A 20,007-nucleotide genomic window follows, 5' to 3' on the forward strand; every position below is an offset into this window, starting at 1 on the left:
GAAGCGGTCCGGCAAAGGCCAGAGCCGGCCGGAGCTGGCCAAAAAAGGGAAGAGGGGCTACGAGCCCCAATATTCAGAATACACCAACTTGGTGGACACCCGGGAAAACATCTACCTGGCTACAGAAAGTGCGGTCCACTACCGGAAGCCTAGCCCCATGTTTAAGGGGGGAAGGAATCCCAGAGATACCAGCAAACGGTGCGCCTATCACAAGGATGTGGGCCACACCACCGACGAATGTCGGCAGCTCAAAGATGAGATTGAAAACCTCATCAAGTTGGGGCACCTCCATCAGTGGGTAAGAATGCCCGTGGGCGTCCCGGGCATGTCAGCAAGCCCCGGACAATCCACGACGCCGGTGACGACTCGTGCATACCCGCCCCAGGGAGGGTATGCACAAGGACCCCCAGCGCAGGCCCCTCAGGGGAACATCGCCGCGTAGGCTCCTGGCCCTGGAATGCCCTATCCTTCCGGGGCAGCACCCCCTCGAGTGGACGGGCACGTGGCGACCATATCAGGCGGACCCCACCTAGGAGGACCTTCGAAGAATGACCAAAAGCGCTATCTGAGCGAGCTGGACCACGACCAAGAAGTTTGCGCCCTTGTCCAGGTCCCTGATCAACGCCCTAAACTGATGAACCTCCCCATCACGTTCACGGAGGACGACGCCCGCAACGTCAATTTCCCGCACCACGACTCGCTGGTCGTAGATGCTCAAATTGCCAACAAGTTGGTATCCCGCGTGTTGGTGGATGACGGAAGCTCCGTCAACTTGTTGTTCAAACCCGCCTTTGCCGCCATTGGCCTGACGGAGACTGATCTGGCATCCTGCCCGACCCAAATCTACGGCTTTAACGGAGATGCGCTTCTCCCCATGGGAAAGGTCCAGCTGCCGGTGACGCTGGGGGATGAGTTGCAGCACTCGTTTAAGTTCTGCACCTTTGTTGTGGTGGACTGCCCAACTGCTTACAACGTCATCTTTGGCCGCCCTGCCCTGGTCGAGTTCGAGGCCATCACCTCCATCCGCCATCTATGCATGAAGTTCCCGTGCAGCAACGGAGGAATAGGGACTGTCTGGGGAGACCAAAAAAGCGCTAGAAAGTGTTATCATGTCTCTGCCCGTCCCGTGTATATGGTCCGGGAAGAGCCCGTTGAGCCAACCCTCCGCCCAGTTGAACAAGTAGTCCAGGAATAGGACGATCTGGACCCGCGAATAGGAGACGAGCGCGCCCTGGAGCCAATGGACGAAATAGAAGAGGTATGCATCAGCGAAACTGACCCGGCCAGGGTCATCCAAGTGGGAAAGAGCCTGCCGGCGAACATTCGGGCCGCCATTATCGCCCGAGTCCAGGAAAACCAGGATCTTCTGGCATGGTCCCACTCCGATATGACCGGGATCGACCGCAATATCATCTGCCACGCGTTAAGTATTGACCCAAACGCGACCCCGGTCCGCCAGAAACGCAGACCTTTGGGGACAGAAAGGGCCGAGGCCCTCAAGCTGGAGGTGGAGAAGTTGTCTTCCATCAATTTCATCCGCGAAGTGGTATACCCCGTGTGGCTGGCTAACCTGGTCTTGGTGCCGAAACCTAACGGGACCTGGAGGACTTGCATCGACTTCACGGACCTCAACAAAGCGTGCCCGAAGGACTGTTTCCCGCTCCCCCGAATATACCAAATGGTGGATGCTACGTCCGGTTACGAGATCTTGAGTTTCATGGACGCCTACTCTGGCTACAACCAGATCTCCATGCACGTGGCGGATCAGGAGCACACCAGTTTCCAAACTGACAGGGGCATCTATTGCTATATAGTCATGCCTTTCGGACTCAAAAATGCCGGAGCAACTTACCAGAGGCTCGTCAATCGAATGTTTCGGGCCCAGCTAGGGCGAAACATGGAAGTATACATCGACGATATGTTGGTTAAGTCCAAGACGTCGCGGGACCATTCGGACGATTTGGCAGAGGCTTTCGCAGTTATCCGAAAGTACGGGATGAAGCTGAACCCTAAGAAGTGCACTTTCGGCGTAGCTTCCGAGAAGTTCCTGGGCTTCATAGTGAGCTTCTGAGGAATCGAGCGAACCCAGAGAAGATCAAGGCACTGATCGACATGGCCTCTCCCCGGAAGCACAAGGACGTCCAAAGTCTGACGGGGCGAGTGGCCGCCCTAAGCCGTTTCGTTTCTAAGGCCACGGACAAGTGCGTCCTTTTTTTCAACGTCCTTCGGGGAAGCCAGCGGTTCGAGTGGTCACCCGAGTGCGAAGAAGCCTTCCAGAAGCTGAAAGAGCACCTGGCCAAGGGCCTATCCTGGCGAAGCCAGTCGAAGGAGAGCCTTTGTATCTATACCTGGCCGTGACCGAGCATGCCATCAGCGCCGCGTTGGTACGAGAAGAGGAAATGACACAACTCCCGGTATACTATGTGAGCAAGCGGTTACTAGACGCCGAATCTAGGTACTCGCTGATCGAAAAGCTGAATTTCTGCCTATTGATGGCATCCCGGAAGCTTCGACCCTACTTCCAGGCTCACGCCATAAAGGTCTTAACCAACCATCCCTTGCGGCAGGTGTTGCAAAAACCTGAGTCGTCGGGGAAACTCCTGAAGTGGGCAATGGAGCTGAGCCAGTTTGATATATCTTACGTGCCCCGGGTGTCCATTAAGGGACAGGCCCTGGCCGATTTCATCGTCGAATGCTCCGGGATTCCCCCAGAAGAGAGTGTCCCCGTGGCCCCCGTGGCGCCCGTTTGGAAAGTCTTCGTGGACGGGGCCTCGAACGAGAACGGGGCCGGAGCCGGGATCATCTTGGTGTCACCGCAGGGGCACCAGCTACAAAATGCCCTCCATTTCCAGTTCAAAGCCTCGAACAATGAGGCGGAGCATGAAGCTGTCCTAGCCGGCCTACGTCTGGCCCGGGAAGTAGGGGCAACGAACCTCGAAATTTACAGTGATTCTCAGCTGGTAGTCAGACAGATTTCGGGGGAGTATCAAACCAAGGGAGAAAGAATGGCAGCATACGTGTCTCAAACGAGGGAGATGCTCCAAACGTTCGTGGCACATTCCATCCGCCAGATTCCCCGGGAGAAGAACGTGTTCGCGGATACATTAGCGAAGCTGGCAACCGACGCAGAAGCCGAACTGGCCGGACTGGTTCCCGTCAACCATCTTCCCATCCCAAGCATCAGGGCTCCCACCGTTAATACGGTCGACCACTCCACTTCCTGGATGGGGCCGCTGATCCGATACCTGTCCACCGGGCAGGTTCCGAACGATCGAGCCGCGGCCAGGAAACTCCTATACCAGGCCCACCGGTACGTCATGATGGACGGGAAACTCTATCGCCGAGGTCTATCTATGCCTTACCTCAGATGCGTGTCTGGGACTGAGCTGGGAGCCATCATGCATGAGGTCCACGAAGGATTTTGCGGAGATCACACGGCCGGGCCCAGTCTGTCCAAGAAGATTCTGCTCCAAGGATACTTCTGGCCCACCATGAAGAAAGACTGCATAGACTATGTCCGTAAATGCGAGCAGTGCCAGAGGTACGCGAAGATCCCTCGGGCCCCTCGACAGAGATAACCTTGATGAACAGCCCCTGGCCCTTCGCAGTGTGGGGAATCGATCTCGTGGGATCTCTCCCGACCGGGAAGGGAGGGGTAAAGTATGCCATTGTGGCTGTAGACTGTTTCACGAAACGGGTCGAGGCGGAGCCCATGAGCACGATCACGTCCAAGAAGGCCTTAGATTTCGTCGTCAACAGCATAGTGTGTCGATATGGCCTCCCCTACAAAATCGTATCCGACAACGGGAAGCAGTTTGACAGCTTCCACTTTACGGATTTCTGCGAAAGACACGGTATAGTGAAGAGTTTCTCGGCAGTCGCCAGACCGCAAGCGAACGGGCAAGGCGAAGCCGTGAACAAAATCCTAAAAGGGACGCTGAAGAAAAAGCTCCAGGCCTGTAAGGGCAAATGGCCCGAGGAACTCCCCCGCGTACTGTGGGCCTACCGGACGACCGAGAGGACGTCAACCGGGCACACCCCCTACTCAATGGTTTATGGATGCGAAGCCGTCATCCCAATTGAAACGACTGTCCCGTCTCATCGACGCGACACATATGATCCTATCCAGAACCACGCCTTGCTCCAGGAATCGCTGGATCTTATCGAGGAGATCCGAGAAGAGTCGCAAGTGCAGTTGAAGATGTACCAGGGCAAGATCGCGTGGCATTTCAACTCCAAAGTCAAGAGCCGCAAGTTCGAAACCGGCGATCTAGTCCTGCGGAGGGTCTTCCCTGCCACTCAGGATCCGGGAGTTGGGGTTCTGGGCCCTAATTGGGAAGGGCCGTATGAGATCCAGCACGAGGTCTGCCCCGGAACATACCGCTTGAAGCGACTCGATGGTTCCGAGGTTCCGCGAGCCTGGAATGCGGATCATCTCCGCAAATACTACCAGTAGTCCTAGAACTCGTCCCAGTTTAGCATTTACGTTGTAAGCAATGTACGCCTCAGGGCTAATTCCCTTTTGAACAATGAAAACGATGTGTAAAACGTCGTAAAGGGCTATTGTCGCCAAGAAAATGTACGCCTCAGGGCGAATTCCTTTCCCAAGTGACCCCAGACCCGTCTCCACTCACTTGCGGGGGGTGTCATCCCAAGCACATGCGAAAAGGGACCGAGCCCAAGGCCGGTCCCACCCCGGACGAACGATGTCTGGAGGTATATAATAAAAGGCACCAAGCCCAAGGCTCATCCCGCCCTGGACGAAAGGACGTCCGGGGATATTAAAAAAGAGGACCGAGCCCAAGGCCGGTCCCACCCCGAACGAACGATGTCCGGGGGTATATAATAAAAGGAACCAAGCTCAAGGCTCGTCCCGCCCCGGACGAAACGATGTCCGGGGGTATATTAAAAAAGAGGACCGAGCCCAAGGCCGGTCCCACCCCGGACGAACGATGTCCGGGGGTATATAATAAAAGGGACCGAGCCCAAGGCCGGTCTCACCCCGGACAAACAATGTCTGGGGGTATAAAATAAAAGGGACCAAGCCCAAGGCTCGTCCCGCCCGGGTGTTGTCCGGGGAGATAAACATATCCGGTTTACCCCGGGGTAAGGCCGGGGCCAAAAACTGAAAAGGACGAAATGCCCGGTTGAGCCGAGCCCCAGGAGCCCTGGACCGAGTGCCAAGGCTAGAGACTTGGAAAATTTAGTTCGGCCTAGTCCCGACCATTGGAACCAGGACTAAAACCCCTGCAATCAGTTAGTCGCAGCAACAAATCGAAACCTCCACTGAACAATGGAAGGAAGCTTTCTTAAAAAACAAAAGAAAGTAGCAAGGAGCAAGGTTTTAAGTTTAATTACAAGCCAAAAACAATAACAATAGTACAAGGCCAGGGCAAGGGCCTACAACGCATCCGCCCGGAGGTCCGCATCCGCCCGGAGGTCCGCATCCTCCCTCTCCTTGGCCTCGTATTCGGCACGCTTCGATTGTGGATCAGGGAAAACGAGGAGGTTCATGTTCTTATCCTTGCACCAGGCCATATAGATGGCCTCGTCGAAGGTGACATCCACCAAGTTATCGGCCTCCTCCTTCTCCTGACGGGTCGTCTCATGCGCCGCCTTCTCTTGAAGCAGGGAGTCACCCAGTTCACAGACTCGGGCTTTCAGGGCCAGGATCTCCTCCTTGTCCAGGGCAGACTGTGCCGCGGCCGTCTCCAAGAGCGTCGCCCTTTCATCGGTGACTTTTGTCTTCCGGGACATCTCCTCTTCCAGCCCAGCCTTGGCGCGGCCAATCTCCTCGCGCTCCACCTTCAGGCGGGCCACTTCTTCCTGGAGATGGGCCGTTTCCCGGCTGAGGGTCTCCTTGACAGCCTCCCTCTGGTTCACGACCGCCTCCAGCTCCAGCTTGGCCGTCTCCATCTTTATGGCAAGCTCGGCTACTAGATCGACACTCCTCTTGGACAGTAAATCAACCTGGAGCAAAGAAAAGTTAGATAATAAAACCACCAACAAATGACGGAAGGAATATAAGTGAGGTGAACATTACCGTGGTGGCCTGGTGGCGGAGAGCCTGAGAGATGAACAGAACGTTCGGGTTGGCTATCGTGGCGTACCTCTTCAGCTGAAGGTTGGACATAGTACTCCCAACCTGATCCAGCAAATCAGCAACCATGGGGGCGATGTCCTGGCCCATCTTGGGGCGGAAGCCCGCCTCGGTAGCTAGCCGGTCCACGATCGGCTGGGGAGCGCTGAACTCGGCAGGACGGTCCGAGAACTCGACCTGACGACGGATTGTCAGGGCCTTGTAAGCGTCATCCCTCCAGCACCGGCCATTTTCCCAAGTCCGGTTGATCAGCCGGGACTGTTCGTCCCTCAGGGCGGACTCCCCCTCCTCGAGGAGAGTTGGGCGGAGGGGAAGGGCCGGCGCAGCCGGGATCTCTTTCGCGGTTAGTCGACTCTCCCCGTGAGACTCCTCAGTTGTTTCTGACCGCATCATCCGGGGCCTCTTCCCGAGGTTGCCTTCCCCGGCGTCGACTTCCGGGCCCCTCTTGCCTGAGCTCCGGCTTACGGCTTCGCCCGCTTCCAAATCAATGACCGGGGGCTGGTCCGACGGGACGCTTGCGACTGGCTCCACGGCCTGGAAGGGAACCACGGCCAGAGCCTCGCCTGGACCGGGCGCTATCCCGGGTGTTTCACTGGCGGGGAGGGGCTCCGTGCCTGCCACAACGTTTGGCCTCCTGGCCGCCTTCTTGGCCGACCTCTCCGCGATGAGCCTCCTCATCTTGTTGGTCAGGTTAGACATATCGGAATCCTCTGGAAAAGTACAGGAGAAAGGAGTAAGTATGCTAAGCCAGACAGGAAAACGCATCAGAAAAAAAGAACAGCCCGGGACGAACCCTCATCTAAGCCCCGGGCGAGACTCAATTCCCTTAAAGCGAATGAGTGTATCCGGTATCCTACGTCATTCGGGGTTAGAAACCCCCCATACTGGAGGAACCCGGACAGGAACATTAGGATCCCTGATCCTACAGGGACGGGAGATGAAGGCCTCATCTCCCATCAGCCCCAAACGCGGGGCCCGTCGGCTCTAGCCTATCCCTAGCTAAGTCCCCGACTTGAGGAGCATAAGTTAAGATTAAAAGGGAGTTACCTCGCCCCGATACACTAGCCCCGGGAGTCCCGGCGTTTGGTAGGGCGTCTTCGAAAAGCTCCTCCAGCTCTTCCGAGGTGGCCTCTTCCTCCAGAAGCTGATTCTTCTTACGCTGGGCTGCGGTGGCCCGCGCCGCTCTCACCACCTCGGCGATGTGGTCGAGGGCCAGCTGCTCCCGGACCTCGGCGTCCTTCTCGCACGGGATGCCCCGGAAGCTCGGGACGACAATGGTTTGGGTGGCCGCAAGTAACCCTATTAGCCGGAGGTTGCCATCATTGACATAGCCCCCAACGTCCAGCTCCTCCGCGGTCAGCTTGGCATAGAACCTCCTCCTTTCCAGGAGAAACTCGGTAAGGGGGGTTTGAATGAAGGGACCTGCGACCTTGAAGATACGATAAGAGGTGGAAGCAAAAGATGAATAAAAGAGAGGGTTCGGAGGAATACTTACCCACTCGCTGGAAGTCCAGCATCAGTGTGGGGTTCTTGTCAATAAGGAACCCGGATATCATGAACCAGTAATGCTGGACATCCGGGGGGTGCTTCCAGGTGCTGGTGGGAGCAGGGTAGCCACTCCGCGGCTGCAGCCTGTAAAAGCCGTCCAAGCTCTTGTCCTTAACATTGACTTCCGGAACCAACTTGTAGAAGTACAAGACTTCCGCCGGAGTAGGCTCCGCGATCTCCTTCGCGACACAGAACACCTTCCACCCAGCAAGTAGGCGGTATGCTTGCGGCAGCAGTTGGAAATGTGCGATCCCCACATATGTCAGGAATCGCACGAAGTAGTCATGAAGCGGGAGCGTAGCTCCTGCACTAATATGTCTGGCGCTCCAAGCCCCGAATCCATCCACGGACGTATGCGCCCGTTCCTCTAGCCTAGCCATGCGATTGTGGAAGAGGCCCGGAGTCGATTCGATGCCCAGCTTCGTCTCCAGGAGTAGCATCATCCGGTAGTTCTGGAATGAGTTGGCCGTTACGTCCATTTCCCACCTGTTGCCTGTGGGCGTCTTGGATCCGGGAGCGACTACAGGGGCCCTATTGACCTCTTCTTCGGAATGGAGTGTAACGCCCGTGGCCATAACTGACGATTTGGGAACAAAGAAAGAAAAAACCAAGCAGTCAGTACCTAAACCCAAAAGAGTCGGTCAAGGTACAGGGAGTATCCTAAGGACTGCTTGGAGTCCCGTCGGATCAGGCCCGGGACCCCGACGAGCCCCGAGACCCTGATCGAGAGAAAAAACTACTAAGGTCCGTCCCTTGCCTGGGAAGCATCCGAGTATGGTGCAACCCAAACTAGGCAGCCTTCCTAGCGAATTCTAACGCACAGAGCCTAGACGCATGCATCTAGAGAGCATAAATTCATAAAGTTGGTAACAGAGATAAAAAAAGAGAGACTTACTGTGTGGTGTCGACCGCTGAGGCTGGTGGCTGTCCGACCGTAAGGATGGCAGAACCTCGTTCTTGAAGTGGCACAGCCGGTGCAGTAGTTCTTCGACAGGACAAACTCGAGAAGCGCCGTCAGGTTGAAGGACGAAGGCTAAGGCTCTGGGAAACAGGCAGTGGCGCAGAACTAGCAAGCGGCAGAGTATTTCGTCAGCGAGGTCGGACATGCAAAGCTCTAACAAGCGTTCGGGTTTTCTCTTAAGCTGGTTCGAAAATTGAAAAGTGCCGAATGTTGTTCTCTGGGAGTCTTTATATCAGCCCCCAAATTCGGGCCCACGATCCAACGGTCAGGTGCCTCTTCATCCGACGATAAAGAATCACGCAAGGGGCATTTATGAGCCCTTTTGGTCTGGATCCTCGACGTCTAAAATCCGACGGCCCAGGAGTGGCGGATGCCAAAGGACGCCCCATCCTACGGTCCACCTCGTTCCAGGGACATTAATGATGACTCCCCCTGTGCGGAAGTGACGCTTCGTGACGTGCGCTGACACCCTAGTCTAGGCCTAGCGACCTTTGGGAGGCCTAGGCAACTCTTCGAGGCCCTTACAGCAATTGCATGGCGACACGTGTGTCGTTTTTCTTAAAGCGGGCCAAGGGTAAACAATTCGGGCTAAGCAACCTACCACTGCCACGCCCTTTCGGCCAAGCCTCCTAGCTCGAGCAGGAACTGGGGAGGCAACTTGGCGAACGCCGCGAGGGTGGTGCAACCCTCCTCCCTGCAAGCCCGGGTGAAAGCTTGAGGGGTAAATGTTATCCCCATTTCCTGGAAGGGCTTTGGGCCTTCGCCCTGGCCCACGGTCAGAGGACCGACACAGCATTTGGGTCTGGCCCAAGGTCCCTTGGTTTGAATATCACCCAAGGGGACTGGTACGGACAGGGACTCTAGACTGGGCCCGCTCGGAGGGGTTCGGGACGTCCCTCCGGATTCATCTTCAGCTTGAACTGTCCCGGCGATGTCCAGAGCGCCCGGACCGTCGCGGCCTACACATTTCTGTCCCGGACCCTGGTATGGTTGGGGCCCGAGGTAAATGGAGCGGGCCAAAGGTAAACAGACCTGGGTCACCTCCTCCCCAATTGAAGGGCCAGACGTCTAGGATCCTGAAACCGCCTCATTTCGCGTGGGCATTGTCCCCCACTTTTCGCCTGCAGAAAAGGTCGCCTCGGGATTGCCCACTGGTGTGTCAGGACTGCGCAGCCAAGTACTCTGACCGGTCTTGTCTCCTGAATCAGCCTCGTGACTCGAAGTGGTGATAACTCTAGGATTTAGAGTTATTTTCACATCTTTGAACTTAATTTTCAAGCCAAAGCAAAAGAGTAATGAGTTGTAAGTAGTGTAATTGTGTCCATTTAGTGTATATTTGTATCAAGGGCCTGTGTATCTGTATTATCATATTTTTCTTAGTGATTTATGTAGTTTCGTGTTTATGTTAATCAGGAAAGGAGACTAAAACAGGTGATTGGGAACTTTGGATCATGAAGAGGAAAATTCTGGAAAGAGCATGTTGCTGTACTCTTAATGCTGTAGCAAACCTACCGTAGCAATTGGCAGAGCCCAGGAAGAAAACGTGACAAATGCCAGTTGGACTTAATGAGACATAAGTGGCGCTGAGGTGGCGAGAATATTGTACAATTAAGTCAGCTGGATGGTGTGGCAAAGGACAGGGGGGCAAGATTGACTTTGACTTGCTAATTAGGGTAAACCAAGTACCCTTAAAGAGAGCCCAGCCGAAATATGGAAAGGGGGGGATCATTTTTGGAGGATTCTGAATATTTTTCACTAAGCAAAGTACAGAGAGAAGCAGAAAGAAAGAAGAAGAAGGGAGTACGAAATAGGAGAGAAAAAGAAGACAGACGCCTAAGGGGGACTAGAGCACATCACTCAATTCTCTCTAATCTCTATCTCTCTTTAATTTTGTATTATTTTCTCATCTCAATTTCTGCTCAAACTCCATGGAAATATTCTGTACTGGTTTTATGTTTATAATTTCAGCCATGAACTAACACTCTAAAGATTTGGGTGGTTATGAACCCTTATGTATGAGCTAAATTTCTAAATGCATGGTGAAGTTGTTTATGTCAAAGTTCAATTGAATGTGCTGTAATGTTAATTGAATGTTAATCACTGGCCATATTTAGCATTTATTAAGTTAGATCTAACTTGGAAAAGGGAAGTCTAGTTGAACCCATTCAATTGATGCAAGAGATTCATCTATTTTTAGGTGATTTTTAGTAGTGGAATAGGACTATTTTGCTGCCTTGCATAACCTAAAGATTTGGTGTTTGATGGATTGTTTATAGTTTGTTTTAATACAGGAATGTATTGAGGGAGGTTATAAACAACAGATAGTAAGTTTTGGGAAAAACTTACTGGGTTTTACGAAATCTGTTAACTGTGACATAAATTGCTGACCCATTGCTGAGCCATTGCTGTAGCAACTGGAACGTACCGAGGGGAAATAACCACCTAAATCTATTTTTCTCATATCTGAAATCCACCCAGAATTCTTTCATTTTAATCTCTGATTTTTAGTTGAATTAATTTGCTCATTTACATTTATTTTCAGAACTAATTACACAACCTTTCTCTTGATTTGGTTACTGTATTATAAACTGTTTTTGGTTGATTTTACATTAATTTAGTTGAAAAGTCCCTGTGGAGACGAACTTTGATACATTATCACTGTATTACTTGTTGTCGATTGTGTATACTTGCGCATATTTTAATCGTTAGAAAATTCACAACAAGTTTTTGGCGCCGTTGCCGGGGACTTTTAAAATTAAATTCTGTTTTATCAACTATTTTACAGTTTATTTTCATTGTTTTTAACCTTGTTGGTTCGGGTTGTGAAATCTCAGGTACCTACAGTGTATGAACCAGCAAGAGGACAGTGAACTTGCTCCTATTGACCCCGAGATCGAACGAACTTTCAGAAAAAGGAGAAAGGATCAAAAGGCTAAAAGCCGAGGCACTATGGCTGAGCGTGTTGATGATGAGGGGGATGGCCAGCAAGTTACTAATCCCATTGTTTTGGCGGATGACAGAGCCAGAGCAATACGGGAATACGCTGCCCCCATGTTTAATGAGCTAAATCCAGGCATTGTGAGGCCAGAAATCCAAGCAGCTCAATTCGAGCTCAAGCTAGTGATGTTTCAAATGCTCCAAACTGTGGGGCAGTTCAGCGGGATGCCAACGGAGGATCCTCATCTCCATCTTCGTTCATTCTTGGAGGTGAGTGATTCCTTTAAGCTTCAAGGAGTGAGTGAAGAAGCATTAAGGCTGAAGCTATTTCCATTCTCATTAAGAGACCGAGCTAGATCATGGCTCAACACTTTGCCTCCCGATTCCGTTACAAATTGGAATGACTTGGCTGAGAAATTTCTGAGAAAATACTTCCCTCCCACCAGAAATGCAAAGTTTAGAAGTGAGATTATGTCATTTCAGCAGCTGGAAGATGAGTCCACTAGTGACGCGTGGGAAAGATTCAAAGAGCTTTTAAGAAAATGTCCACACCACGGTATCCCACATTGTATACAGATGGAGACCTTCTATAATGGCCTCAATGCAGCTTCTAGAATGGTATTGGACGCTTCAGCCAATGGAGCCATTCTTTCCAAGTCTTACAACGAAGCATTTGAGATTTTGGAAAGGATCGCAAGTAATAACTATCAATGGTCAAACACTAGAGCTCCTACAAGTAGAAAGGTGGCGGGAGTTCTTGAGGTAGATGCACTAACGGCTCTAACAGCTCAAATGGCCTCAATGACCAACATCTTGAAGAATATGAGTTTGGGAGGAAGTATTCAGCCAGCTGCTGCCATTCAAAGTGCAGAAGTGTCATGCGTGTATTGTGGGGACGGGCATACTTTTGAGAATTGCCCTTCAAATCCAGCCTCAGTTTGTTATGTGGGAAATCAGAATTTCAACCGCAACAACAACCCATATTCGAACACTTACAATCCAGCATGGAAGAATCATCCTAATCTGTCATGGGGGGGTCAAGGAGCAAGTTCAAGCACAGCACCAGCACAAGGAAGACAAGCATATCCACCAGGTTTTTCACAACAGCCAAGACCTTCACAACATGTTCAAAACTCCCAGCCGAACTCTTTGGAGAATCTAATGAGGGAGTATATGGCTAAGAATGATGCAGTAATACAGAGCCAAGCAGCTTCTCTTCGTAATCTTGAGATGCAGCTCGGCCAGCTAGCCAATGAAATGAAAACTAGGCCGCAAGGATCTTTGCCTAGTGATACAGAAAATCCAAGGAGAGATGGGAAAGAACACTGTAAAGCTATTCAGCTGCGGAATGGTAAAAATCTGGGAAATTTTGAGGAGATACAGGGTAGTGGAGAGCCCACTTCAATCCAAAGTGAAGGAGAAACAAGTAACAAAACTGCCCAGGAAATTGCTGAAACTGGCCCAGTTGCTACAGCAAAGGGTCAGCAAACTGCTCCAGTAAATTCTGGTCCTAAACCGCCCCTTCCATTTCCGCAGCGATTTCGCAAACAACAACAGGATGGTCAGTTCAGAAAGTTTTTGGATGTACTGAAACAGCTGCATATTAATATCCCCTTGGTCGAAGCATTGGAGCAAATGCCGAATTATGTTAAGTTTTTAAAAGATATTTTGACGAAGAAAAGGCGTTTGGGGGAGTTTGAAACTGTAGCACTTACAGAAGGATGCAGCGCAATGTTGAAAAGTAAAATATCCCCTAAATTAAAAGATCCTGGCAGTTTTACAATTCCGTGCTCAATTGGGGGTAGAGATGTGGGAAGAGCATTATGCGATTTAGGCGCTAGTATCAACCTTATGCCTATGTCAATTTTCAAGAAGCTGGGTATTGGTGAGGCACGACCACTACTGTTACTTTACAACTTGCAGACAGATCTATGGCTCATCCCGAGGGCAAGATTGAAGATGTGTTAGTTCAAGTGGATAAATTTATATTCCCGGCGGATTTCATCATTTTAGACTATGAAGCGGATAGAGAGGTACCTATAATCTTGGGTAGGCCTTTTCTTGCTACAGGGCGTATGATCGACCCAAAACGGGTATGTTTTAAATATTTATATATCGCAAGCGCACGAATCGTCCATATAGAATAGTGATCGTAAGCAAGGATGTCGAACCCAAAGGAGTTGTCTAAAATCGAAAATGAAACTATTTTAAATCAAAAGTAATAAATTCTAACCTAGTTCCAAAGATTGATGGGATTTTTGTAACAATAAAAATAAAATAAAATATAATAATAAATAAATTAAAGACAATATATATAACATAAATTAATAATAGAAATGAAGATGGTAAAATAAGATTAGTAAGGATTAGAATTCACAAAATATAAGTTCAATAATATTTATAAGTACATTAATTCCCAAGTTTTAGTGATAGTTAAAATAAATCAAACTATCATTTTCTAAATAGATTTATAACTTTAAGCACAAATTATTTATAAAAAAGATAGGATTTTTCTTCACTTTTCAAAATTATAATTTCAAAGCATTTAGTGTAAATCAATCTAATGAAATAACAAATAAATCAATGAACATTATTTATAAGGCAAAACATAATATTTTTGTTCTAAGCATGGATGTGTACAATTTAATGACACATCTTACACAAAGAATATCATGTTTTAGCACTAATGAAGAACAAAGTGTAAATATGTTCTAACAATCTAAAATACAAGATATTTAAGATGAAAGAAATATATGAAGAAGAAAATTCCATAAACTTTGTTGCACAAAATGGGAAATCAAGATACAAAATAAACACTATCTAGTTACACATTGTTTCATCATCACCTTAATAATCTTAAAAAGATTAGAAACACATAACTAGAATAACAAATACAAACTAAAAATTACAAACATAAATAAGAAAATTTGGAGGAGAAACCCCCAAATTTTTCCTCTAAAAATACATAGAAAAAAAATAAAAAGAAGAAGAAGATGAAGAGAATTGAGAGGTTTTGAATGTGTAGAAACTTTGTGTAGAGTAACCTCCCCTTAAATTGGACACCAAACTCCCTTATTTATAGCCAAAAAGTGGTATTAAAATAATCAATTCAAATTAATTAAATTGATTAAATTAATTGAATTAATTATAATATGGCAAATAGGGATAAATTATAGGGTGTAATAATTATGTTTTGGGGTAAAAAGTGTAGAAAGTGGAGTAAAAATGTGGTATTTTTGGAGAAAATGAGACAAGGGAACATTGATATTTATGGGCTCAATGCAAAATAAAGAGGTTTGGAGCTGCTTTATGGCAGGCGTGGAGTCACACACGTGGCTGAATGGAGGCTGGCGTGTTGGAGGAAATGGCTGAATTGATCTTTGGCTGGAGAGAATTGGTCATATGCTGAAGAGTGTGATGTCCTCAACGTGGTGATGATGCTAGGAATTGTTGGGCTTGGGCCCAAATGAGGCTAAATGCCAACTTTTCCTATATTTTCTCCCAAAAATACTACTTTTCTCTCATTTTTCATTGTTTTTCAAGAGCATAAATTCCCTACAAAATAAATATAAAATAAATCATAATACAATATTTTCAATTATAAAATAAATCAATTTAATTCTTTGAAAATATTAATTATAACTTAATTATATTTTACATTTAAGTTCAATAATACAACATTTTTTTACCACTAACTTAACAATAATAATTCAAATAATTAACTACAATATTTTACAACAAAATAATTATAAAAACACACAAAAGTATATAAAATCATGATAAGACTAATAAATTCAAATTTACTTAAAATCTTAATAAATTATTTAAAAACTCAAGAATTAAGCAACAATTAGCACATAAAAAGTGGTAAAATAACTCTATTTTGTAGAGTTATCACACCCCCATACTTAATATTTTGCTAGTCCTCGAGCAAAAGAAAAATTAAAAACACACTTTTTTTTTTAATTGGTGATATCAAATGTTTAACTCAAAAATTACATAATGGAAATAGTTCAAAGAAAATTATAAATAAAAGTAAAGCTTATGTAATTAATTAAAAAGTTAAAATTGTTTTCAAAATAAACATTTAACAAAACACATTAAATCATCATGTGAACATTTAGACAAGCTTATGCAAACAAAAATAAATTAAATCTTAATAGATAATCAAGCAAATTCTAGGATTTTTCAAAAAAAAAAAAATTTTATTTTAGAGATTTAAAGAATTTAATGTTCAAATAAACTATATCCAAATATCATAAATTCGAATAGAATAGAAAAGTGACATATTATGAAAAATATATATTTAAATAAAACTAACTTAAAAATTAAAAGTAAAGCTTAATAATTATTTATATTTTTCTAAGAACTAAGAACAATTTCAATTATAATTCTTATGACAATCACCAATATTTTTTTTTTTCAAACAAAACAAAGAAAATAATTTTTTTTTAACATTATATAATAAATGAAAATCACATAAAAACAAAAAGAAAAACAAATAACGAATTTTTTTTTTTTGAATTTTACAACAAATAAAAAAACACATGCATAAACACATAGAAAACACTCATAAACACTAAGAAAACACACATACGCACTACCCCCAAACTTAAATGAAACATTGTCCTCAATGTTTAATAAAATAAAAATAATTAAGAACTACTCCCTTTGATGAATGCTTCCTTGATTTGGCTCATTTGTTTTCTTCTCTTCTTTTCTTTTTGGGCAAGAAGTTTCCTTCAAGCTTTTTGGAAATTGAAAAACATGAAACAAAAAACACACAACAACAAGTGAAATATAAAAGAAAACATTAAAGTATGGGCTGCCTCCCACAAAGCGCTTTAGTTTATAGTCTTTAGCTTGACTATACATTTTTTTTTTTAACCTACACCCAATCGATGGTGTAAAATTTCATTAGTAGGGTGAGTTATGATTTTGATGCAAATTCCATAAATAATAATTGATAACATCACACCTACAAGAAAATTAGAAACATGCAATTTTAAGGGAATATAACTAAAATACGAAAATTGCATATATATATGAGACTCCTTTTTATTTTGAGTAAATAAACAAATTTGTTCAATTATGGGCTCTTGAAATATAATTATATCTTTTTCATTTTCCTCATGAGCCTCGAAAATTATTTCATCCAACTCTTTTGTTTCATTAGGGGGTTGGATGCAAATTACAAGTTCTTCAACAACTTCATTCTCATTTTCATTTTGAATTTGACTATTAGGATTGGGAATGGGTTGGTTGGGGTAAACTTGTTTTTCCGACTCTATAACAGTTGCAAGTTGTCCTACTATTGTTTCAATTTTTGAGATTGAATGAGACTGGGCTATTAAGATTTGGTAGGTTGATTGCATGAACTGTTGTAGGGTATCCTCTAAAGATGGGCTCGTTTCTTGTTCAATGGGATATGATAGGTCAGATTGGGCATGACTTTGATTATGCATGTTGAATTCATGCCCTATTGGAGATTGGGTATGACTCCATGAAAAATTTGGATTATAGGTAGGGGCAAATGGGATATCAAATGATTCATGCATATCATACATGTTATTAGTTTCTCCATAATTTAAATTTGATTGCTCATAATAGTTGTACTCAGAATTCCAACTATAGTTAAAATGATCCATATGGTAAAAACTAAATGACAAACTAATTTTTTTTTTTTAAAGATGACAATTAAGGGAAAAAAAAAAGAACAAGAAAATAAAAATTAAGAGAACAAAAAACAATGTTAAGAAATGAAAACAAGAACTAGGACAAAGATTTAAGTTCTTTTTTTTTTTTCTTTTCAAGAATATAAATATATATTTTTTTTCAAGTATATATTTTTTTTTCACAATAAAATGATAAAAGGATAAAGAGAAATAAGACAAAATTAAATAAGACTATCCAAATTTAAGCAAGAGTAGGGAGGCATAGCATGCCATCAACCATAACAAAAATAAGGTAAAAATTAGGAGGCACAAGTGTCATCAACTAAAACATAAAATAAAAGACTAGGAGGCAAAATTGCCATCAACTAGTAACTTGCAAAAATAAAAAATATATAAATAACAACAAGATAAATTACAACAAAATTATAATAAAATTAGGAGGCACAAGTGCCATCAACTATAAAAATTAAAAGGATAGATAGGAGGCACAAGTGCCGTCAACTATATAAAAAAAAATCACAATAAATATAAATATATATAAGTAAGTTTTTTTTTATGGGTGGTAGAACCGTCCCAAATTTTCTTTTTATCTTTTTTGTTTTAGATTTTATAGATATATATTTTTTTAGTTTTTTTTTTTTTAGTGCAAAAATTAAAATAACTAGTAGAAGAATTTACTAACCTTGAGATAATTTTCGTTTCTTTTCTTTACAACTCCCCGGCAACGGCGCCAAAAACTTGATCGACCCAAAACGGGTATGTTTTAAATATTTATATATCGCAAGCGCACGAATCGTCCATATAGAATAGTGATCGTAAGCAAGGATGTCGAACCCAAAGGAGTTGTCTAAAATCGAAAATGAAACTATTTTAAATCAAAAGTAATAAATTCTAACCTAGTTCCAAAGATTGATGGGATTTTTGTAACAATAAAAATAAAATAAAATATAATAATAAATAAATTAAAGACAATATATATAACATAAATTAATAATAGAAATGAAGATGGTAAAATAAGATTAGTAAGGATTAGAATCCACAAAATATAAGTTCAATAATATTTATAAGTACATTAATTCCCAAGTTTTAGTGATAGTTAAAATAAATCAAACTATCATTTTCTAAATAGATTTATAACTTTAAGCACAAATTATTTATAAAAAAGATAGGATTTTTCTTCACTTTTCAAAATTATAATTTCAAAGCATTTAGTGTAAATCAATCTAATGAAATAACAAATAAATCAATGAACATTATTTATAAGGCAAAACATAATATTTTTGTTCTAAGCATGGATGTGTACAATTTAATGACACATCTTACACAAAGAATATCATGTTTTAGCACTAATGAAGAACAAAGTGTAAATATGTTCTAACAATCTAAAATACAAGATATTTAAGATGAAAGAAATATATGAAGAAGAAAATTCCATAAACTTTGTTGCACAAAATGGGAAATCAAGATACAAAATAAACACTATCTAGTTACACATTGTTTCATCATCACCTTAATAATCTTAAAAAGATTAGAAACACATAACTAGAATAACAAATACAAACTAAAAATTACAAACATAAATAAGAAAATTTGGAGGAGAAACCCCCAAATTTTTCCTCTAAAAATACATAGAAAAAAAATAAAAAGAAGAAGAAGATGAAGAGAATTGAGAGGTTTTGAATGTGTAGAAACTTTGTGTAGAGTAACCTCCCCTTAAATTGGACACCAAACTCCCTTATTTATAGCCAAAAAGTGGTATTAAAATAATCAATTCAAATTAATTAAATTGATTAAATTAATTGAATTAATTATAATATGGCAAATAGGGATAAATTATAGGGTGTAATAATTATGTTTTGGGGTAAAAAGTGTAGAAAGTGGAGTAAAAATGTGGTATTTTTGGAGAAAATGAGACAAGGGAACATTGATATTTATGGGCTCAATGCAAAATAAAGAGGTTTGGAGCTGCTTTATGGCAGGCGTGGAGTCACACACGTGGCTGAATGGAGGCTGGCGTGTTGGAGGAAATGGCTGAATTGATCTTTGGCTGGAGAGAATTGGTCATATGCTGAAGAGTGTGATGTCCTCAACGTGGTGATGATGCTAGGAATTGTTGGGCTTGGGCCCAAATGAGGCTAAATGCCAACTTTTCCTATATTTTCTCCCAAAAATACTACTTTTCTCTCATTTTTCATTGTTTTTCAAGAGCATAAATTCCCTACAAAATAAATATAAAATAAATCATAATACAATATTTTCAATTATAAAATAAATCAATTTAATTCTTTGAAAATATTAATTATAACTTAATTATATTTTACATTTAAGTTCAATAATACAACATTTTTTTACCACTAACTTAACAATAATAATTCAAATAATTAACTACAATATTTTACAACAAAATAATTATAAAAACACACAAAAGTATATAAAATCATGATAAGACTAATAAATTCAAATTTACTTAAAATCTTAATAAATTATTTAAAAACTCAAGAATTAAGCAACAATTAGCACATAAAAAGTGGTAAAATAACTCTATTTTGTAGAGTTATCAGCGTACTCTTATTGACGTGCAAAATGGTGAACTTACCATGAGGGTGAATGACCAACAAATCACCTTTAGTGTGTTTAAAGCTATGAAATTCCCGGATGAAGTGGAAGAATGCTCTAGAGTTGACGTTGTTGATACTTTGGTAGCTGAGAAGTTCAATAACAGGGTGGAAAAAGCTGCTATGGGAACCTAGATTTTTGGAGATGAGGAGGAATATAGCAGTGAAGAT

At 43.8% G+C, this 20,007-nt stretch overlaps 1 protein-coding gene and 1 non-coding gene across 2 annotated transcripts; one reads left to right on the forward strand and one right to left on the reverse strand.

Moving 5' to 3' along the window:
* Positions 1 to 11,660: 11,660 nt before the first annotated feature.
* On the forward strand, positions 11,661 to 19,971 carry LOC133795166 (uncharacterized). The gene is made up of 3 exons (XM_062232617.1): positions 11,661 to 13,425; positions 13,470 to 13,639; positions 19,774 to 19,971. The coding sequence occupies exons 1-3, from the start codon at positions 11,661 to 11,663 to the stop codon at positions 19,969 to 19,971; spliced, it is 2,133 nt and encodes a 710-aa protein (XP_062088601.1).
* On the reverse strand, positions 12,000 to 12,106 carry LOC133799027 (small nucleolar RNA R71). Its single transcript, XR_009876235.1, has one exon. It is a non-coding gene; the product is annotated as a small nucleolar RNA R71 (small nucleolar RNA).
* Positions 19,972 to 20,007: the final 36 nt, after the last annotated feature.

This window comes from Humulus lupulus, chromosome 8 (assembly GCF_963169125.1).
Source record: "Humulus lupulus chromosome 8, drHumLupu1.1, whole genome shotgun sequence".
In the NCBI taxonomy this organism is placed as follows: Eukaryota; Viridiplantae; Streptophyta; class Magnoliopsida; order Rosales; family Cannabaceae; genus Humulus; species Humulus lupulus.